General features: G+C 46.8%; 2 protein-coding genes across 2 annotated transcripts; both read left to right on the plus strand.

Annotated features, from left to right (window-relative positions):
• Window positions 1-2,640: 2,640 nt before the first annotated feature.
• On the plus strand, window positions 2,641-12,395 carry LOC308223794 (cytochrome P450 2J2-like; the record flags this gene model as incomplete). The annotated part of the gene is made up of 9 exons (XM_080623240.1): window positions 2,641-2,847; window positions 4,769-4,931; window positions 5,725-5,865; window positions 7,437-7,597; window positions 8,404-8,580; window positions 9,723-9,864; window positions 10,015-10,202; window positions 11,629-11,767; window positions 12,217-12,395. The coding sequence occupies 9 exons, from the start codon at window positions 2,641-2,643 to the stop codon at window positions 12,393-12,395; spliced, it is 1,497 nt and encodes a 498-aa protein (XP_080479366.1).
• A 2,626-nt stretch (window positions 12,396-15,021) lies between these two features.
• On the plus strand, window positions 15,022-19,656 carry LOC308223795 (cytochrome P450 2J4-like; the record flags this gene model as incomplete). The annotated part of the gene is made up of 9 exons (XM_080623241.1): window positions 15,022-15,210; window positions 15,801-15,963; window positions 16,099-16,248; window positions 16,801-16,961; window positions 17,396-17,586; window positions 17,918-18,036; window positions 18,234-18,421; window positions 18,574-18,712; window positions 19,481-19,656. 9 exons carry the CDS (start codon window positions 15,022-15,024, stop codon window positions 19,654-19,656), a joined length of 1,476 nt encoding a protein of 491 aa, XP_080479367.1.
• Window positions 19,657-23,007: the final 3,351 nt, after the last annotated feature.

The raw sequence follows: 23,007 nt of genomic DNA on the forward strand, positions 1-23,007 counted from the left end.
AAATAATGGGATACTATATCTTGAAAAACAAATGGTAATTGCATTTTTAACAGAATGTTTCTCTTTGTGTTTCAAAACCTTCTGCACACAGTTAGACATCTAGCCAGGGAAGAAGGTACAAAGCATATGGGCCAATTTCTGTCTGTTGGCTGTTCAAGATGCCTTAATATTCAAGCAGTGATATGTGTGTGTCCATGCAATATGGCACAATTTATCTACATGGTAGCCATGAGCTCAGGTGAGGTGGTCAAAAAGTTGTGTACTGGGGTTAGATATTCAAGGAGGAATTGGGGAAGGTGGTTTTACATCCTGCTCCCTACTACACATGTGGGTGTCCATCCTTATATTAATTCACACTTTGGCTACTTGGACCACAGAAGACCAATGTTCCTGTGTTCGTAGTGCTGGCCAGAGGCACAGGTTTATCTTCCAGGTGACCAGGATCTTGCAACTAAGGGTCTTGTTGAGACTGCAAAACCAGGAGTCGTCCATCACCTTTGTACTGCCCATGCGCAGCTGTGATATGACTTCCTCAGTGCTTTGGGGATGTGCACATCACCACGTGCTGAGAACTGATTTGATTAAAGCCTGGGACCCAAAATAGCACCGTCACAACACAGTTTGGTAACATGCTGGTGTTATTGTCTACCGAGGTTAGGAGAGCCCTGGTAATACTGGAAACCTCTTCCCTAATTTTTAGTAAATGTGACGTGTTAAGAACTTTGTGAAGAGATGCATTTGGACATGTGAAGCTTCAAGGCAAAGTAATAGGCTTGAGGTTTCTGACTGACAAGACACATGTGAGTACATGCAAAATGTGCTCCTCCTGCTAAAAATAACATTTCTCCTGTCAACCACGATGCATCCACCCCCACAACACCACCCAGAAGAACACATTAACACCTTGGCTTTGCACGTAGCCCGATTCACAGCAGCCACAAGTGGTAGAGGGATCTGCACTCTGTGTGCATGCTGACAAATCATATGGCATAGCGAAGAACAGAGGAGTGAAACTGGGCTAGCAGAAGTTGACGCCTTATCATCACAGTCCCTTTGAGCATGCTGTAGGCTGACACCTCCACCAACCGAGTCATCTCCCTGATGCCAGGATGAAGAGCACGAGCCCACTATCCTGATTTAGCCTCTGGTAAGCAAAGCAAGGCTTGCCACACCAGGAAGGGTGGAATAGGTTCGTTGATGCAAATGTACTGTAACAGCACGGGTGCACCAGCTTGGGGACAGCAAAGCATGTCCAACCACTGCTGCTCACAGCTGTGCTACGGTGACATGTAAATATACTTTATAGACCACTGATGTGAGATGTTTCTCCCATTAATGCCCCCCATTTGTGCCTAATACCATCCAGAAACCTGTAAATAATATTGCAAACCAAGACGCGTTGGGTTGCACGTAGGTATCACACTTAAAAAGGACTCCTGCAATAACTAAGGTGTGGGTCTGCCATACAGGCTGTGTGTGCCTCTTCTGCCACTGCAGTCACCAAGGCAATGAAAGACACGGACAGCAAAGCTTTTGAAAGTGGTGAAAGACTTCACTTGAAATAATTTTGGAATCATTGTTTCCTATGAAAAAATACTTTTTCCTGCAAAATTAAAGCTTTCTGCTAAAATGTTAAGGACAATGAAAATTTACCGTTCTTTTGAACTTCTCACCATAACTTCTAGGCAAATAATTCAAAAAATCATTAGTGACAGTTTTGCTTCAGTATAAATGTTGGTTGTTTGCACAGTGAATCTCTTAAAAGGGGTGGAAACAAGTTGTAGCTAAAATGTTGGCAAGTGATGTGAGGTCGATTCTTGGCCAGGGAGGTCACTGTCGGTCCACTGCAGCCTTTCCCTGGGACAACATGTAGCTTTCTTCAAAGGAGATTGTCAGAAAACCCAGGAGATTTAAATGCATAAATTCCAATCTCTTCTTTAGCTGGCAAGCGCATGAGCCCACATTCTCACTCTTGAAATTAAGCTCCTTTAACTCTCATTTAAGTGGTTAGGCAGAGCCCTGGGCTCTCGCAGTGCTTCCCTTGCCTGAACTTCTTCTGATGGCTCTGGCAAAGCCAGCCAGGCTTTGAAGGATGCTGAAGGCACCCAGTCCTTTGCAGATGGTGCTTAGCACTTAACAGGATCAGCCCTTTAGTAACTTGTATGGTGCCCATCACCTCAGATGCCTTACTGGTTTTTATATTATGCAATGCCCACCATATGTAATTAGCCAAGTAAGCTGCTTTCTGCTAACCTCAACTGTTTGTAATGCCCGTAATCCCAGCTAGGTGTCTGTATAAAGGAACTCCATCTTAGGGGCAGAAGGGAGCAATATTCTTCCATAAGAAAATTAGGGAGTTGACTGACATGTAAAGCTAAAGGTTTGCAGGATTGCTTTTGTTCAGGCAAATGTTCGGAGGTTTTGGGGTTGGTTTTGGAGACCCCAGTATTTAAACGTAGTTATTCAGCAGGTGGTCTGGCAGTAGCTGTACATGAGAAAGCAGCTCGCCCATGGCAAGTCCTGTCCCCAATATGTTATCAGCATCTTAGCTTGTTTTGTTTTCTTTCCAGTCCTTTCTTACTTCTGTTCTAGCAAAAGTAACACTAGCACCAAATACCTTCCTGGAGTTCATCAGCCAAGATGGAGCTTCAGTTTTGGCCTGGTTTGGTTTCCCTCTTGGAAAAGCTGAATGTTTGGATGCTTTTGGTGGTTCTGGTCATCTTTCTTTTGATTATTGACCTTGTGAAAAAGAGACGACCCAGGAATTTCCCTCCAGGGCCACAGCTCTTTCCTCTTGTTGGAACCATTGTGGACCTTAGGCAGCCCCTCCATCTTGTGCTGCTGAAGGTAAGAGTTCCATGAACATTTCTCCTACTAACAGTATTTTACCTTTTCAGTGACTTTTGTCACTAAACCTGTGATGCAAGGGCACCCTCTGAAGAACTAGCTATGTAGCAGCCATATACGATAGGCACCCTTCTTAGTTTTATTTCTTATTATCATGTCCTCTTCCATGGGAGTAGGAAGGTCCAATGGGAAAGAAACACACAAGGGAGGAAGACTTAGATGTTCCTCCTCTTTTTTCCCATCTGACCATCACTATTTTCTGCTGGAGCCCAGGAAGAGTTTGGATGGGCCAGGCCAGTCTAGGGGATGGTTGGCAAGTGCTGAGCAAGAAATGAACTCTTTGGACTGTAAAGATCACCTCTGGAAATTGTCTTGTCATTGTCCTTGCTCAGAGACCAATGATTCACCCCATTAGATCTGAATGAAACCTTTAAGACCCTGAGTTGACCATTCCTGTTGCAGAAAGAAGCAGTGATAGCAAAAGTAGAAGGAGGAGTTCTGACTTGCTGATTGCAAATATCCTTTCCAGTGATTTTCACTTAGCAGGCTGGCACCAGTCTAACTACCCTGGGTTTTAACGGGCCACTAGCACAGTTGTCCCCCAGGGAGGGAACCCTTTGGGAAGGCTGAGGCAGCGTGCTCAGGATATTTTGTCTCATATACACACAATTATTACTAATAAAATTGATCTCACACAATGCCTGAGACATCCATTTGGTCTCAGACTGGTTTCATGAGTCACCACAGCAGTTCAGGGTGACCATGGGTCTCTTTTCATGCAGACTCATACTAAAAAGACAATGGCCTGAGCTCCGTGGCAGAGTGAGGCCTGAAAGATGATGTCCTGGTTTAGCAGTAGCAGTCATTTTTTTCTACTGGTGCAGTGCTGTGTTTTGACTTTCGACCTTGGGAATAATACTGATAAAGCTGATGTTTTCAGTTGCTGGTCAGAATGTTTAGACTGACCAAGGACTTTGAGAGTCTCATGCTCTGCCAGGGAGGAGGAGAAGCTGGGAGGAAGCAGGGACAGGACACCTGACCCAACCTAGCCAAAGAGGTATTCCATACCACAGCACGTCATGCCCAGGATGCAGAACTGAGAGTTCCCGGAAGGGCTGGAACACGGCGGGGTGGGGGCAAGGTACCAGTTGGTGAGCGGTTGTATTCTCTTCCTTGTTATTTCCTTTATCATTATTACTATTAGTGGTAGCAGTAGTGATTTGTGTTCTACCTTAGTTATTAAACTGTTCTTATCTCAACCCGTGGGAGTTGCATTCTTTCGATTCTCCTCCCTGTCCCTCCAGAAGCGGGGGGAAGAAAGGTGGGGGGGGGAAGTGGACTTCGTGGTTCTGATTTACGGCCTGGGCTTAAACCACGACAGATGATATGACCACCCTTTGCTCTTATACATCAGGGAGTCGAAGGCTGCAGAGGAGACACTAATGCTAGCAAAGGCCATGCAAGGAAAATGGCTATAATTTGGCCGTGAATTCATTCAGGCTTAAAAGTAGAAGTAGGTTTCTAGCCATCAGCAGTTGAACCCACTTTTCTAAATGGGATAGCTGAAGCAAGAAACCACACTATGTTAGACACGAAGTTGATGAAAGGGATCATTTGTTTTGCTTTGCCCTCTGCAGCAAGAGTCTCGGCATGGTGACCTCTCGTACCCTTGTATACAAAAATATAAGCAAACCACCTCTTCCACACTACAGGTTTCTAGCACTTTTTATGCCATTTCCAGCCTTCATGGAATAGTTCAGACCAGGTGGGACCTACAGACATGGGTTTGGGCTTTTCTTAAGCCCCTTTGCATCAAACAGGGCTAAATTCAAAGTTAGATGCTATTGCTTGAGGTCTTGCCCAGGTGAGTTTTGCAAATCTCCCCCTTCTTGCTCTCAGAGGCTGATGAACTCTCTTTCAGCTTACTGCTCGGTATGGGAACATCTTCAGCGTGCAGTTTGGAAGCCTGACGTTTGTGGTAGTCAACGGGTACCAGATGGTGAGAGAAGCTTTTGTCCACCAGGCTGAAATATTTACAGATCGGCCAAATATTCCACTCCTCCAAGAAATATTCAGAGGCTTTGGTAAGCACAGCTGCTAGGATTTTGGTACAAATGTCTCATCTATTTGTAGTGATAACAAATAGGGTGAAACAACCAGGTTGAACTATAATCTTGCTAACTGCACCCATAAAAGCTTGCACGGAGGAGGGCAATAACTGAATTCAGTCTCATAATCACACAGGTGTACATTCTAATCTCTCTAGTAATGACAAAGATGGGATCAAAGTCAGCTCTTGATGAAAGAAGAGAAACAAATGCAAGCTGCCCGGGGATTGATACACGTGAAGAGTTTTCCCCTTGGTTTTAATTTCTCCTTTACTTTTTCTCCATCAGTTGCATATAGCTCCAGGGACAGGGTATGGTGCTCCTGCTTGCAGCTCTGCCAACAGCGTGATAGTACTCATAGTATTTTGGCTTACACTTTTTTTTCCCACACAAAGTGACAAAGTAGCAGATTAAAGCAAATCCATAAAGCTAGATCTTTAGCATAAGCCAATTACTCCTGAATTTTAATTCCCAGGGAAAGCTATAGTTTTCCCATGTCTGTGGGGTTTGTTTGCTTTGGTTTGGGGTTTTAATTCAAGGCAAAAGGCCATTTCTGAACCCTATTATTCATATGCCCCATCCCTGGCAGTGTTCAAGGCCAGGTTGGACGGGGCTTGGAGCAACCTGCTCTAGTGGAAGGTGTCCCTGCCCATGGCAGGGGGTTGGAACTAAATGTTCTTAAGGTCTTTCCCAACCCAAACCATTCTATGATTCTATGATTCTATATGACCCAGAGCAAGATTAGTTTGCTTGGTTTTTGTGCCTGCAGGGCTCATATCATCAAATGGGCATATTTGGAGGCAACAGAGAAAGTTTACTCTAGCAACACTGAAAACCCTTGCTGTAAGTTTTGAGGAGAAAGTGCAAGAGGAGAGCCGGTACCTTGTGGAGACAATGGAGGAGGAGAAAGGTAGGTGGTTAAGGTACAGCACCATGTGTAAAGCTTCCAGCTCAGTGAACAATGAGTAGTAAAACTCTTACTTCGATGCAGCTTCTAACATGCAAAGCATTTCTCAGCTCAAATCTTACATTTCCAGACCGTGCCTTTTAGCACTTATTTAGACCTCAAGCCTAATATTTTTGTTCCTCCTTATTAATATTAGGCAAATATATATTAGGTGTTTATTAGACCTTACATGTTTATATGACTAAGAAAGCCTCTCCTGTGTTCTGCGAAGGAATAAATGCAGCTGCCCTGCTGTCAGGCACATATGCTCAGAAGCTCAGTTAACCTCTGCTTGTCCTTGGTTTTGCAAAGTATTTTAAAACTTGTTTAGTCAGGCTTTCCTTTTGTATCATGCACAGATGAAGCATGTGCATTGCTCTTTTATGGCCCAGCTTTTAAGAACTGCCAGAGCGATATTAGTAAGAATAATTTGTATGTTGGTACACGGGTGATGTTGCACTTCAGCTTTAAATAGAAGCAGATGGGGTTTAGCTAATTCTATGGAGCTATATATAGTAAACAAGAAAGATCTAAATAGGAATTGTGAAATTATATACTGAACTTGCTCCATTTTAATTGCTGTTGCACTGAACAGGCCAAATACTTCATGTTGCCAATTGATTATAGTCCTTTATAGTCCTAATCAATAAACTAATTAAGCTGCTGGTTTGGGCCTTTCTCCCATTAGTAATGACAAACAGTGATCATGTCCATCACTCTAATATCTGAGCACCAGCCCAGTTTAATTATTTTCTTGAAGAGTGGGGATATCAGCAGTCCTGTGCCTTGCATTTCAAAATGGTGCTCCCCAGCATACCCACAGCAGCTCAGGACTGGATTGGATTCTTTACTCATTCTAGTGTCTCATACCATGGCAAGTAGCTCTCCAGGCTCCCTAAATGTGCCCTAGGAGATGATAGCTCTTCCAAAGAATGAGATGTGACAAACATCACAGTACAGTTTGCTCTCATAAGAGCGGATGTGCATCACAACGTATGTAGGCCATATAAGCCATTGGTGGATTTTAGAGGCGGGTGCAGAGACTTACACTCCTCTCCCTCTTCCCTCTCTCCTCCATCTCAGTTCATTTCTTTGTGGTGGACAGTGTAATGGCTTTTTTGCAGCGTGGTTACTCATGAGCTCCCTGCCCTGCACTAAGCTTCCAGGGACTCTCTCCTGGTGTTTAAAATTGGCACTAAAACCACATTGGAGCAGGCAAACTCAGCAGCCGTAGCATGGCACACTCCTGGTTGTTTTCCCTGGAAAACAGTTCAAACCCTGCTTCAGCAGCTCTGTCCTAACATCAGTGTGTGCCAGCAGCCTGGGCTGGAGAAAGGAGGGGATATCCTCGGAGAAATGATGTCGTGGTTCACAGTGCCCAACCTCCAGCAGGATGGAGGTGGTGGGGACACCATGGGTGAAAAGTAGATGAAGTCTCATCCCATCTTCACAACCATTGATCTGGCAGAGAATGTCGTTTTGCCTGAGACTTCAAAGAAAAAAGATAAATCTGCCTGTCATTTCGTCTGCCCCAGGCCAGCCATTTGACCCTCATTATAAAATTAATAGTGCTGTTTCGAACATCATCTGTTCCATAACTTTTGGGAACCGCTTCGACTACCATGACAACCGTTTCCAGGAATTGCTGCACTCGCTGGCTGAAACGCTGCTGCTCATCGGAAGTTTCTGGGGCCAGGTAAGGCCAATTGGAAGCTTTTCTAGCTTCAGCTGCATGTGAGTTCTCAGAAACCAGAGTTTCTAAGTCACTGACGCAATCTGCTGTTCCCTGTGCAAAAAAAAAGAGTCATGTTATAAGGGAAATGACCATGAGTATTGTTTTACATTAGAGTGGGTTTATACCCAAAATTCATCAGGAAAGTAACAAAACAAGATAAATTATTGAGGCACATGGAAATAAAACACTACAGGATTGTGAAATCAATCTTATACCTGACGTAACTGAAAAACAATGGGAAAACCTTTAAAATACCTGCTTCTACAAAAAGAAGAGCAAATCAGTAGCACTCTCTGTGAAAATACCCACCTTTCCCCCCACCCTTTCCCAACCAGTTTCTCACATAACTTTTATTCATGACAAAACTGCCTGAGAGTCCAGATTTACAACCAAAACAAGTGGATTTAGGGACATACATAGCTTCTGCATGGCCACACACCGTAGGTCAAGTCTGACCTCTCTCCCCTTTGTGGACCCCAGCTCTAAGGGGCTTCTCTGCGTCCACACTGATTTCTGACTCCAATGGCCACCCCACATTAAGTGACAACTTTGGCCACCCAAGAGAACTTCATCAGCAGAAAACAGTGGGGTGATTCTTATCTTGTTTGTATTTGTTTGCATCTGTGTAACTAAATTGACCTTTGTAGCAAAACTGGTGTTTTTCTGGTAGCAAGCAGAGCTAATAAATTGTACCTTCATTCCAACTATGATACCTGCTCCTTTTTAACTCAAGATATACTCTTTCGCTCTGTTTGATTTCTCACCAGCTGTACAATGCTTTTCCTTTCATCATGAGATGGCTGCCAGGGCCCTTTAGGAAAATCTTCAAGCACTGGGAGAAACTTGAGTGTTTTGTAAAAGGAGTGATCGCAAAGCACAAGGAGGATTTGGACCAGTCCGAGGCAAGAGATTATATTGACTGTTACCTGAAGGAAATCGAAAAGGTGAGAGGAAAACACTTAGAAGGTAAGAGAAAAATGCTTACAAAATAAGAGGAATATAGTTAAAGCTTAACCCATAAAATGAGCAGACAAGCTTCAAGGCTGTTTTGTCAGAGGAGCTCTTGCCTCCCATGTTGCCTTCTTCTCCCTACCTCTTCCACTCCAAACATTTTAGCAACAGCAGGAGACTGATCACTTCGAAAACACAGATTTTTTTTCATTTGGAAGTATTTACACTTTGCCTTCTTCCATTTTTCATTCTGTCACACGGCGTAGGAGGGCTCTCAGGGAACATGTTCATGTTTCTAAGAGAGCTCACAGGCCTGTGTTTGCTATTGTGAAACTTCACATTTGAAAACGCTACCTGCTTTCAGGACTCACTGTACAGCAACCAGGGTGTCTTTCAGAGCAGTCTGTAGGGCTGGAAATTCAATGGAAATAAGGAGTGGAAATTTCCAAGTCTGGGTTTGTCCTGGGTTAATCTGTAACAGTTATTTTTCTTCCTAGTAGCCATGTTTCGGCTTTAGTCTGAGAACAACACTGATAACACCGATGTTTTAGTTGTTGCTAAGTAATGCTGACTCTGATCAAGGACTTTTCAGTCTCATGCTCTGCCAGTGAGGAGGGGCACAAGAAGCCAGGAGGAAGCAGACACAGGACACCTGACCCAAACCAGCCAAAGGGATGTTCCATACCATAGCATGTCATGCCCAGTACAGAAACTGGGGGGAGTTAAGAGGAAGGGCTGATTGCTACTCGGGTCATGTTGGGTATTGGTTGGCAGGTGGTGCATCACTTGTGTTTTCTGAGCTTTCATTTCTTCTCTTGTTGTTTCCTATTATTATTATTGGTATTATTGGTATATTTTACTTTATTTTAGTTACTAAACTGTTCTTATCTCAACCCGTGGGATTTACATTCTTCCAATTGTCCTGCCCATCCTGCCCTGGGGAAGAGAGAGAAGGGGAGAAGTGAGCAAACAGCCGTATGGTGCTGAGTTACCAGCTGGGTAAACCATGACGGGGTTTACCCAGTAGTAATAAACTAGAAGCAGGACTTGAGTTACATACAGGTGGTCTGGGGTTCAGGTTTTGAAACCATCCTCTCCTTCATAAGAGTTCTCATTGCTGTGCTTTTTCCCCAAGTCTAAGGGTGACACCGGCTCATATTTCCATGAGGAAAACCTGCTGTGCTCCACCCTGGACCTCTTCTTAACTGGGACTGAGACAACGGCAACCGCCATCCGCTGGGCTCTGCTCTACATGGCCACATACCCCCACATTCAGGGTAGGGCTGTGGATGGGTCCTTCGTTTGGTCCAAAACTAGATAAGTGAAACTCAGAGTTATTTCCTGCTTTGCCACATGTTGGATGTGCCTGTGCCCCAGGCTTCTTATTGGAAACCTTTAGAACACAGATATTGCTTTGCTTTCCTTAGAGAAAGTGCAACTTGAAATCGACACGGTGATCGGCCAAGCCCGCCAACCCACGATGGCCGACAAGGAGAACATGCCCTACACCAGCGCGGTGCTGAGCGAGGTCCTGAGGATGAGCAACGTTGTACCCCTGGGGGTGCCCAGGATGTCCACCAGTGACACCACCCTGGCTGGCTTCCACCTGCCCAAAGTACGTGGAGGCCACCAGCCTTCCCTTCATCCCACCACAGCAGGACCTTCATGGCTCAAGTCCCAGATGTCACCTGGAGGGGAGCCAAGCCACAGGATCTTATGGAAATATCACATTTATATACAAAATATAAGCTCTTATATGAAGACAGTCTGAGAAAGCTAAGGCTGTTCAGCTTGGAGAAGAGAAGCTGCATGGAGACCGCAGAGCAGCTTCCAGTATGTGAAGGGGGCCTACGAGGATGGTGGAGAGGGACTCTTCATTTGGGACTGTAGTGACAGGAGAAGGGATAATGGGTTCAAACTTAAATAGGGGAGATTTAGGTTAGATATTAGGAAGAAATTCTTTATCATGAGGGTGCTGAGGCGCTGGCACAGGGTGCCCAGAGAAGCTGTGCTTCCCCATCCCTGGCAGTGCTCAAGGCCAGGTTGGACGAGGTTTGGAGCAACCTGCTGTAGTGGAAGGTGTCTCTGCCCTGGCAAGCAGTTGGAACTGGATGAGCTTTAAGGTCCTTTCCAACCCTAATTCTATGAGTCCATGATTCATGATGATGCTGCAGGGCTGCTATGGGTCACACATCCTTATGGAGGAGAATTGTGAGATCTTGTGGTATTGACACGTTTTAGTGTGAGGTGTCTCTGCCCATGACAGGGGAGTTGGAACTGGATGATCTTAAGGACCTTTCCAACCCTAACTATTCTATGATTCTATGGCCATAAGTTTCAACTGTAAAAGGTTTATGCCTTAAATTCTATAAAACATGCCCTCCACAAGATATTGAAATAGAGGGCCAAGAAACACATGAAAGCAGTTTGTGTCTGTTAATTCCATAGAGTACTAAAAATCATCTATTAACAGTATCACTTGATAAAAGCCAGGTAATAGGTATTGATGTGTACACACTATTCTGCAACTATGAAAGCAAAGATGAGATTTAGATATAACTGTTCTCTTCCATGTATATATGACTGGTTGCATCAAGGAAAATTAAAAGTAATAAATCTGTTCACTTTACTCCACACTGATTAGAATATCTCTTTTTCTGACGGAAGATGTGAAGATTAACCAGATGAGGTTTAGAATAAAAGAACAAGGAAGCAGATCGATTGCAGATTAGTTGGTTAAATTGTTCCAAATTCCAATGGGAACACGGTGTCACCGATTTGAAGCTGGTTTATATCAACATCCTCAGTTACAGCAGCACGAGGCAAGGATCAACACTCTGGTGACACATAGAGGCGCACAGAAGTGAACAATCCTGTAGGCTTTCACCCTCATTTAATTACACAGCTCAGGAAAAAACATTTTGCCCTTTAAAAAAGATGTAGTTTATATTGTATGTGGAATAGAGCTAATAATAAACTAGTCTGACAACACATCGGCTGTTCTCTGTCATGTAATCGCCTGATTTCGCCACCTCTCGCAGGGCACCACCGTGATGACCAGCCTGACTTCGATAATGTTCGACAAAAACGTGTGGGAGACTCCAGACACCTTTAATCCTGAACATTTCCTGGATAATGGCCAGTACAGGAGACGAGAAGCTTTTCTGCCCTTCTCCGCAGGTAGGATGATGGATGGGCAGGTAGTTTTTCCTATTGCAATGCTTTTCCCACCCCCTCAAGACACCTCCCCCAGAGTAGGGGGCACTGCTCCTTGTCCAGCTTTCAGCCCATCCCCACAGTGAAAATCCCAGTCACAGTTAACAGTGCCTGCTCGGAGCGGGAGGGGAATCAATTTGTTGTTGCAGGATGATAAAATAAGGCTTCTTCCTCTTGCGCAAGCTGCGGAAAGGTTGTTTTCTTTCGCTGCGTTCCGCCTCCCGGTCTCTCCGAGCTCGGCAGGAAACTTGTGGGGAGGGTTTCTGCAGGATGTGTGGGTGAACATTGCCACCTAACCTTTCGAGGAAGAAAAGCTCCCGCAGCCTGCGCAAAGCAGCGCATGCGAGAAGAGCCCGAGAGGTGGTTGGAGCTCGCTCGAGACTCAGTGGGGGTTATTTCCGCTCCTTTTCCAGGTAAGCGGGCTTGTCCCGGGGAGCAGCTCGCCAGGACCGAGCTCTTCATCTTCTTCACAGCCCTCCTGCAGAAGTTCACCTTCCAGGCGCCAGAGGCTGCGATGCTGACCTTCGCCTTCACACTCAGCCTCACACGCTGCCCCAAGCCCTTCCAGATCTGTGCACTGCCTCGTGATTGAGGCCAGCCTCGGGCTGCCCCCTGACCCTCCCCGCTTCCCAAAGTGTCCCTATCTGCCCCATAGATTTGGGGCTGGAATGATGGGTCATAGATACCTAGCACACACCAATATGTGGCTGGCAGTGGGCAGGGCAGGAGGGACACATAGAATCTCAGATCAGAGGTCATCTAGTCCAACCCCCCTGCAATGAGCAAGGATATCAACTGCATCAGATTGCCCAGAACCACATCCAGCCTGGCCTCGAATGTCTCCAGGGATGTGCATCTACGCATCCTGCACACTGCAGTGAGGACAACCCTTGCGGCTCTTCCCTCTATCAGTTTGACAAAGTGCATGAATTTAAAAGCCTTATTACTTAATTTCAGCCATTAGCAGCTTCCAGGAAGGTGTCTGCCAGCTGCAAAACCATGGGCACAGTTGGGTCCACGGCTTTTAATTAATTAAAAGCTGATTAAATATGCACGAGTTAATTAAAAAGGCAACTTGAAGAGATTTTTTTCCATTTATGTGACCAAGCATTAAGGCTTAGAAATGCAGTTTCCTGTGTGCTTTTCTTTGGAATATAGGCATAGCAAAGATTGCTTTTTTCCTCTTTTCTTCTCACCTTTCATAACAAGTGACTTTTCTCTGGGCACCCACGTAGGATTCGGAATAGTTAACAGGAAAAGAATTAAATACAGTTCCGTTTCCGCTGGCTTCAGCCTCCATCTCTGGCCATAACCGCCTTTGCTGCGCTACAAAGCAATCGCTGTGCAGTGGCAGATTTACGCCACATGGGAGAGTCCTTTGCACATCACATCCTTACCACGCCGGCCACTCGAGGTTTTGTCAATGAGTTGCTGCCCTTCTAACTGGTCACTCTAATCCTGCCGCAGTTTGAATTGATGGTTTGCAGTCACAGGCTCCAGTGGTTGGGGGTTTTTCTCCCTAAAAGAGAAAACATAGAAGATCGGTGGCTTTTTTCACCTGTGAGGTTTTCAAAGCCATTCAGGACTAAGCACTGGTTTCTCTCCATTCTGGTGTAGGTCTGACCTTTGGTTTGACACTACAGCTTGTATTATTTGCACTGGTTTAGCAAATAAATGTTGATCTCTTCCCTGTTCCATTACAACTTCCTTTTCTCTGTTACTTTAGGGCTTCCTTCCCTACTCATGGAGGGAGTAAATGATTGAAGGGTTCTTCTTTTTCTCTGAAATCTATTGGGGAAAAAACCCACCCTTCCATCCCCCTCAGTTTTCAATGTAATGATCATATAAAGGCAGGAGACATGAATTCGTTTTTGCCCTTTTGAGTGGAATATCTCATGTGAACGAAGGGGAACACATGCATCATTTCAAGCCCAAGTGTGCTTAAAGCCAGAGGTAAAAAGAGAAAAAAAGAGGGGGGGTTCCCCTTTCAGTTTTACAATAAAACAGTGAGTTGGGCTGGTTCAGCCTGGAGAAGAGAAGGCTCCTGAAGGGGAGACCTTAGAGCAGCTCCAGTGCCTAAAGGGGCTACAGGAAACCTGGAGAGGGGCTTTGGACAAGGGCCTGTAGGGACAGGACAAGGGAATGGCTTTAAATTGACAAACACCCCTGCTTCTTTCACAATAAAACACCACCCATACATCAAAATTCAGTGTGGAGTATGTGCAAGATCGACTACCTGTCCCAGAGCCACTCTCGGAAGGGAAAATTAGCACAGCCTGTTACCAGCTTCCCCAAATGGCCAGAGCATCTGCTTTAGCTTTCCAGCTCCTGCCTTAGCTTTGTTGGGCTTTCAGCAGCTCCAGCATGGGCTATAGACTCAAAGGCAGGTGAGAAGGGATGGCTGGAGAGCTCAGTGTAGGCCACCCTTATGGCCAGAGAAAGTTGTTCCGCTTGCATTTGCTTATTAGAGATCAGAAAATCACAGTGCTTAGAAACCACTGCAGATCCCGGATGGGTGTTGGCTTTCAGCCCACATCACCCTGATGCACTGAAACCTCAGCCCGTGGCTCATCTGAGGTCAGATGGTGGCTTGTGACAGGATTGTGCAACCTTATCTCAGGTGTCCCTGCTGCCCTAGGGCTTGATCTGGCACTATTCCTACCAATAGCAGAGCTTCCACAAACAAGAGCAGTGCAAGGTGCTCGGAGCGGCTGGAGCCTCCCCAGCACTGGGAAGCTGACACCAGGACACAGCACGGTGAGAAAACCATGGGAAGGGGAGAGCAGGGCTTGCACCAAGACATGGGCTTATGGGAATGACATGGGGAGGCTGCCGGAAGGTTTTAATCCTGGCCCTGCAAAGCTTCTTTCTGTCCTTTAGACAAAGACGTGGATCACTGGTGTTTTGTAATGCAGCGATGAGAGGCCAGAGGGGAAACGGGGAGCTTTGGGGTGTTTTGGTTTGTGATTTTTAGTTTTTAATGAGCTCAGAAGAAATGCTTGAGTTTAATCAAGAAGGGAGTTGATCGAATGGTCCTTGCTGAAACCTGGGAAAGCAGGAGTCCAAAAGAAGCCTCCAAAGCCAGGTCAGCAAAAGCTGCTCCATGCTGTCTCATGTGTGTTCCCACAGCTGTGCCTGCATCTTGACCATCTCCCCCTGTCCCTGGGGGTTCAGTGGTGCCCCGTGAACTCAATGTGACCTGACCCCACCATCCAACCATGCTGCACTTCCTGTGGGACAGCATCTCCTTCCAGGTGATCCTTGTCTTCTTATTTGTCTTCGTCCTCGTCGCTGACTACATGAAGCACAGAAAGCCAAAGCACTTCCCTCCGGGCCCCTTACCCTTACCCTTTCTGGGGCACATCTACCTGATGAACTTCAGCGATCCCCAATCTGTGCTGAGCAAGGTACAAAGGATGTGGGCACCTTGGGGAAGGGAATGGGGAGTGTTGGAGCTATGCAACCTTTGCAGTGTGAGGAAGGGTTAACTAAAACCCCATGGACCATGAGGACTCAGAGAAGCAAAGCCTAGGGCAGGCAGGAGGTTTGCCCTCAGTCAGCAGCAACAGGTATGAAGTTTGCCTTCGTATGAGGAGGGGGGCAAGTGCAGAGTGATCCTTTCAGCAAAGGGCAAGGCACAATACCATGGGTGCAGTCGCAGCAGTAGTAGCTCCATAGGTCTGACCAGGGATTGGAAGGGTGTTTGGGAAGGGAGTGAAAGAAAAGCAGGAAAAACACAGGACTGAAAAATCAAACCTGTCGAGTTTCACTTGATTTATGGCCAGTTAACACCAACGCCTGATCACTGACTCGGGATAAGAGGAAATAAGAGGAGACAACACACAGGCAAGCAGACACTTGTGCAAACATCCCATCTCCACTCCCACTCCCAGCTTCCCCTTGTCTCACCCATGTCCTCTGCCAGGGCTGTCCCTGTCCCAACAGACACATTCACTGCAAATGAAACCCCTTTTCTTTATTTCCCACCCCTTCCCAGCTTCATGAAAAATACGGGGACATCTTCAGCTTGCAGATGGGACAGGTACCGTTAGTGTGTGTGCATGGGCTGCGGATGATTAAGGAAGTTCTTGTAAACCAAGTGGAAAACTTCATGGATCGCCCTGAAATTCCTATTGACAAGGAGATCTTCAGCAGCTTGGGTGAGTTATTGCTCAGGTCAAAGCACTGGTCCTGCCGAGGTCCAAGACAGCTGAGATAAGGGAGAGCCCTGAAGCTTTTTCCCCCCAGTGGAGGGATCTGCCTTGCTCTGGCTCATGGTGGGATGTTCCTGCCAGGACTGATCTCCTCCAACGGGCACTTGTGGAAGCAGCAGAGGAGATTCACCTTGACCACGCTCCGAAACTTTGGCTTCGGGAAGAGGGGCCTGGAAGAGCGCATCCAGGAGGAGTGCCAATACCTTGTGGAAGTATTTAGGGAAGAACAGGGTGAGTGCCACAGCCCCCATACACTGTGCTGAAGGCAGGTATCATCTATGATTCACTGTATGCTGAAATATACCTTGCTTTGCAAGCGATGCTAGCACCCTACCAGCATGCCAGCTCCCTTTTGCAGGTGCTTTGCCTTTGAACTGACTGGTGAACGCAGCTAGGTAACACCCCAAGTGTTATTCAAAGCCCACCTTCAACCTGCTGCTCCCCTGAGATCCCTGGAAAATCCCATGTGTGTAAATACCAATGTTTCCAATCAATTCAAATGACGTCCACTCTGCTTTGCACACTAAACAAACATCTTCGCTATCTGATTGGACTGGGACCGCTGGGGTTGTCCAGCCGAGCTTGACCAGCTCATGGAGGGCCAAGTCCAGGAGAGCAGTGACACAGGATGATGCCTATCAAAGTTCCACTGTCCTGGGGTTAAAGCCACAACAGCCACTCATTTCACTCATATTTATTGAATCATTTTACCTCTGACAATTGTGTTTTCTTCTTTTCTGTGAAGCCTGGAAGTGAATCGATCATGCCCTTTTCCTTCTCCAGGGAATCCTTTCAACCCTCATTATAAAGTCACTAATGCCGTTTCAAACGTCATCTGCTCTGTCATCTTTGGCAATCGGTTTGACTACAATGATGAGAAGTTCCAAAAACTGCTGGAGCTGTTGAACGAGACGTTTGTTCTCCATGGGTCCGTCATGAGCCAGGTACAGCTCTCCTGCCACCAACATGGATGGTGTGCAGCTCTGCAGGGCCATAGTTTCTTCTCTGGAGTCAACCTCTAAACCTGTATCATTTGCATCACCAAATGTTGTTGCCATTCCTCATTCCTTTGCACAGGGTTAGCTTTGCCTGCAATTTCTTCCTGCCCTGTTTTAAAGCTGTGCATGTTCATGTTGCTCTCTTTCACTCCACATCACCTTTCATGCCCATCAACTGCCAACCTGCCTGCTGTAACACTGGGTAATGCACAAGTCACTCTGCAATAGGATCACCAATCCCTTGTAATGCCCTTCTGGAGCCGAGCTATTTCCACCAGCTCTAGTAATTTATTAAGCTTGAAAACTCCTCAAGTTTTGATAACAGAAGGGGTTTTTTTCAGTCCTTTATTAAATTTGCCTTTCTCCTTTTGTGTCCAAAGCTGTACAACTCTTTCCCGTCTATAATGAAGTACTTGCCTGGATCCCACCAAACCATTTTTAAAAACTGGAAGTGTATGAAAAGTTTTGTGCAAGAGAAAATCGACAAACACAAGGAGGACTGGAACCCCTCGGAGAGCAGGGACTTCATTGACAGCTACCTGACAGAGATGGCCAAGGTCAGCAATGTGGAGTAAGCCCTTTTGCAATTGGGCTTAGAAATCAGGAGGGATGAGAAATCATAGAATGGCTTGGGTTGCAAAGTACCTTAAGAACATCCAGTTCCAACCACCCTGCCATGGGCAGGGACACCTCACACTAGACCATGTCACCCAAGGCTCTGTCCAGCCTGGCCTTGAACATTGCCAGGGATGGAGCATTTACCACTTCCTTGGGCAACCTGTGCCAGGGCCTCACCACCCTCACAGTAAAGAACTTCTTCCTTATATCCTACCTGAACTTCCCATGTATAAGTAAGTATAAACCCATCTCACCTTTTTTGTGCAGAACAATGCCAGCGGCAGCTTACAAGAGGAAAACCTCGTGGCCTGCACACTGGACCTGCTGTTGGCTGGGACCGAGACCACTTCCACAACCATCCGCTGGGCTCTGCTCTTTATGGCCAAATATCCAGAAATTCAAGGTACAATTAGCAAAATCTCAGTGATTTTCCTTGCATTTAGTGCTGATGCCTTCATGAGAGACTCTCTTTTTGAGAGGAAGAATTGGGAACCTCCCTGCACTCACCTAAAAGAGGTGCAAACAGCAGCAGATTGGTCCCTGGGGGACCCTCACAGCAACCACCTTGTACCTTGGCTGATCCCTGCTCTTTCCCACCAGTCCGTGTGCAAGCTGAGATCGATGCGGTCATCGGGCAGGCCCGGCAGCCAGCCCTGCAAGACAGAGACAACATGCCCTACACCAACGCCGTCATCCACGAAGTGCAGAGGAAAGCCAACATCATCCCACTCAATGTGCCAAGGCTGACAATAAACGACACGTTTGTGGATGGCTTCTTCATACCAAAGGTAACCCTGCTCCTGAGTGCTGAGACTTCAGTAAGCAACATTGCTTGGATGGCAAAAATAGATGTGTTCTTCATGGAGAGGAGACTGGAAGATAAAAATGCTCCTTCTGCTGTCAGCAACAGGAAAAGTGCAATATGTTTTTCTCTTCTTAGGGCACTATTATGATGACAAGTTTAACCTCTCTGATGTTTGACAAGAACGTGTGGGAAACCCCTGATGCTTTTAACCCTGAGCATTTCCTGAAGGATGGTCAATTCTACAAAAACGAGTGTTTTATACCATTTTCTATAGGTAAGATCTGTTGGAATGTGATGCTTCTGTGCTGAGGCAGTGGGATGGGGCTTCCAACTGCACAGTAGAGACACGGAAGAAAATAGCAATGGAAAGCGCAGACACTGGCTGCACACTTGGAGGTGGTGCCACTGAAGCAGTGCTGATGTGGCCACCCCAAAGCACCACAACTACATTGAGCCCTTTCTTGTCCCTCTTCACATGCACAAAGGAGAGATGAGGGTGAATAAAAGACCATAAAAATGCCAGAGATCCTAGAAATACCTTAACAAAGGGAAGAGCATGGCCCTGTGTTCCACCTCCCACGTGGGGTTCACTAGGGCTCCACAGGGTACTCCAGGCAAGAGCTTCCCCAGACATTGCTTTAAGCACCCCTGTTTTCCATACCAGCATCACACACCTTCTTTGATAGCTCTCTTTGGCACATCTCATATAAGCCACTTCTCCCAGCATGGACATACGGAGACCATACGTGTCAGCAGAGCTTATCCAAGCAGGGGGGGATACAGTGCGTAGTCAGTTACATGCACATGCCCTCACAAGGTTATGCAATCCAGGGGGGTAGCCCATGCCCTAACACCAGCACCATTATTGGGGTGCTCAGGTTGGGCTGCAAAACTCATCCTGGGAAGGGGGTGACACAGCTGGACTATGTTCCTAATTGACTCAGAAGCTTTTTCATCAGCCAGCACTAGATGAGCTTTAAATGTCCCTTCCAACCCAAACTGTTCTATGATTCTATGATGCCTTTGGCGGCTGTCTCCGCAGGGAAGCGTTCCTGCCTGGGTGAGGTGCTGGCCCGCTCTGAGCTCTTCCTTTTCTTCACGTCTCTGCTCCAGAAATTCACTTTCCAGGCACCCCCGGACACCACGCTCAGCCTCAAGTTCCACCTGGGCATCACAGTGGCCCCAGAGCCCTACAAGATCTGTGCCGTGCCTCGGTAGGGAAGCCTTGGCTGCCATCCTCACAGGGAAAAGCCTTTAGCAGGCAAGGATGAGCCCTCAGCAGCTCCTGTTTATTTCCCTTAAAGCAATTGCACAATCATTTCCTTTACAAGTGGACCTTGCATTCTGCGTTACATGAGACAGGTGATCAGCCTGGGATCTGCCAGGGCACTTCCCTATGGCACTGCAAAGGAATGGGGGGCTTGGGGCTTTGCTCATTTTATGATGGATGGCCATGCTTCACAGCGGCAACAGAATGGGCAACACTTCAGAGGTTGCAGTGTCCAGGCTTGTGGCTGTGTGCCATGGAAGACCAGAACCACCCTTGTTTTATGACGTTAATGCAGGTATTGATTGCCAAGATTTTTTGGTTTTGTTATCACTGACAGATAATCACTTTAAACTAAAAGTTACTCTGTAACATCTCACGCATCAATAAATCCTTACCAAAGCATTTCTGTCATGAAGCATTCTGCAAAGTGCAGACCAACATTGGCTGTAACCTTTGGCCATGCACCAGGTTTCAGGGCAGGGGATAGCAGGAGGACTGAGAGCCCATCCGGGCAGAGGCAGCAGCACAGCACCTAATCCCCATCGCTGCAGCATTGCTCTGTCAGCAGGAAGGTTGCCACTGTAACAGCAAAGGCAATTCCTACAGAAGTACTGAAAATAAATGACCCTGACAGTACAAATGGACGAGCAGGGAAACCATTAAAGCCTGTGGCAGGGCCCCAGTGTGCCACAGCAACTGCATGTGTAACACCCACAGGGAGTGCTCTCTACTGACAGATACCTCTATAAAACATCTGTACTTGTTGCTATTGAAGTTGTGGGTCTTGTCTCTTAGAATACACCAAACCCTCCCCCTTTACCTGCCCAACAGCACCAAGTGGCTGGTGTGCCCAGAGGGGTAAGGTCAAGCAACACACGATATGTGGCTGTACTCAACAGCCTAATGAATAAAAGTGACCCTTGGAAAATACCAGCAAATAATTGCTATTATTTTAAATTCTGATCAAATGTACCTCTCCTACGGAGCCAGGCTGAGCAAGCTGGGCTTGTTCAGCCTGGAGAAGGCTCAAAGGAGACCTTAGAGCAGCTTCCAGTGCACCAAGGGGCTACAAAGAAAGCTGAAGAGGGGCTTTTATAAGTGCATGTATGATAGACAAGGAAGGAACAGATTTAAACTAAGAGGGGAGATTTAAATTAGATACAAGGAAGTTCTTCCCTGTGAGGGTGCTGAGGCGCTGTCACAGGGTGCCCAGAGAAGCTGTGGCTGCCCCATCCCTGGCAGTGTTCAAGGCCAGGTTGGACACAGGGGCTTGGAGCAAGCTGCTCTAGTGGAAGGTGTCCCTGCCTGTGGCAGGGGTTGGAACTGGATAAGCTTTAAGGTCCCTTCCAACCCAAATCAGTGTAAGAGGTTGTATAAGGTGAAACAGTTCTAAGATCGACAATCAATGGTTGTCGTGGTTTAAGCCCAGGCCATAAATTAGAACCACGCAGTCTGCTCCCCCCCCCCCCCCCTTTCTTTCCCCTTCTGGAGGGACGGGGAGGAGAATCGAAAGAATGCAACTCCCACAGGTTGAGATAAGAACAGTTTAGTAACTAAGGTATAACACAAATCGCTACTGCTACCACCAATAATAATGATAAAGGAAATAACAAGGGAAGAGAATACAACCACTCACCAACTGGTACCTCACCCCCCACCCCGCAGTGATCCAGCCCTTCCAGGGACTCCCAGTTACATCCCCGAGCATGACGTGCTGTGGTATGGAATACCTCTTTGGCTAGTTTGGGTCAGGTGTCCTGTCCCTGCTTCCTCCCGGCTTCCCCTCCTCCCTGGCAGAGCATGAGGCTCACAAAGTCCTTGGTCAGGGTAAACATTCTGACCAGCAACTGAAAACATCGGCTTTATCAGTATTATTCCCAGGCCGAAAGTCAAAACCACAGCGCTGCACCAGCTACTAAGAAGGAGAAAAATGGACTGCTGCTGCTGAACCCAGGACAATGGTTAACACCAGTAAAGGCATGGACTCAGTAACAGTTGCACCACGGGACCATGGCAAGGCCTCTAAGTGAACGCTGCAGCTCCTGGGAACAAGACGGAGTCTGCAAGGTGGGATGGCACTGGCTCAACAAGCACCACTAAACACACACCTCCAGCTCCTGCTCACCTGCTTAGGAAGAACAGGGACAGCAATCTTTTCCTGTTCATTTCCCATTTTTCATGAGTTCCTATAGGAAGCAAATTTTTCTCACTGTCTCTTAGGAAAATTAAGTCATCATCTGCAGGAATTAAAGGCATCTTTTTTCATGCAAGCACAAATGCCAAGGTAGGTTTTCCAATCCTTTTATTTTAACTTGCATTTTCTTTTCCTCCAACCACAGAGGGGAGGAACCAGGGAAGGCTGGGATCACCCTTGGGCCCCACTGCTGCACACCGGGGCCAAGCACAGCTGTATAACATAAAGCTAGATTTATAGGAGGTGAACACAGCTTCTGGCATAGCTCCTTCACACACAGGGCTTGGAGGGGAGGCTCTTCCCCCTCCTCTGATTTTCTGTGCCAGGCACAGCCAGGTGAAAATAAGCGGCTGGATTAAGATGCTGTTTCTGGTGCTTGAGGCTCCTGTTTTGCAGATCCATAAGGTGGAGATGGGAGAACACATGGTGGGAACCAAACCAACCTATTCACAAAATGCAGGAGACTTGACCAGGTTCTCAATAGAAGTGGGAAGAGAGACTTCCCTAACCCCAGCTCTCTACCCCTTCTCACCCTGCAACTGACTTACCCCTGGCAAGGCTCTCCCACATCTTCCCTTCACAGTAAAAACAAGGAAGTTCATTTGACTTTCTAGACCTTATGTTCTTTCTTTTCCTTCCTTTGAAGAAGCAGAAGGGGAAGGCTGGAAGTGGGCTGCATGCCTGGAATCGACTGAAAGAGAGGGGCGCAGTGACAAGTTTGTTGTGCGCAGCATTGCTCCCACAGCACTTCCAGTTTGCAGGTGTCATCTGTTGGCTGAGACTCCCATTTCCTTTCTCAGGCTGCTGCTATACCCAAAAGCTTCCTCCCCCTCCTCCGTGGGCCTCTGCTGGGTTAGCAGCGCTCCGTGCAATGAGCACATTTCACAGGGCTGTTTTGCACAGGGGCTCCATGAATATTTTACGTCTCCACAGAACCATCTCCATGGGGAGGTCTGGATGACTTCACCTCCTCCCTTTCTTTGCACTGTGCTGCTCCACAGACAGCCTTTGCTTAAACATACAAACCTTCTGCTTGGCTTGTAAGGAGCTACCGGAACCCTACAATGGTTTGTGTTGGAATGGACCTTAAAGGTCATCCAGTTCC

The sequence above is a fragment of the Psittacula echo genome (assembly GCF_963264785.1).
Source record: "Psittacula echo genome assembly, chromosome: 7".
Taxonomy (NCBI): domain Eukaryota; kingdom Metazoa; phylum Chordata; class Aves; order Psittaciformes; family Psittacidae; genus Psittacula; species Psittacula echo.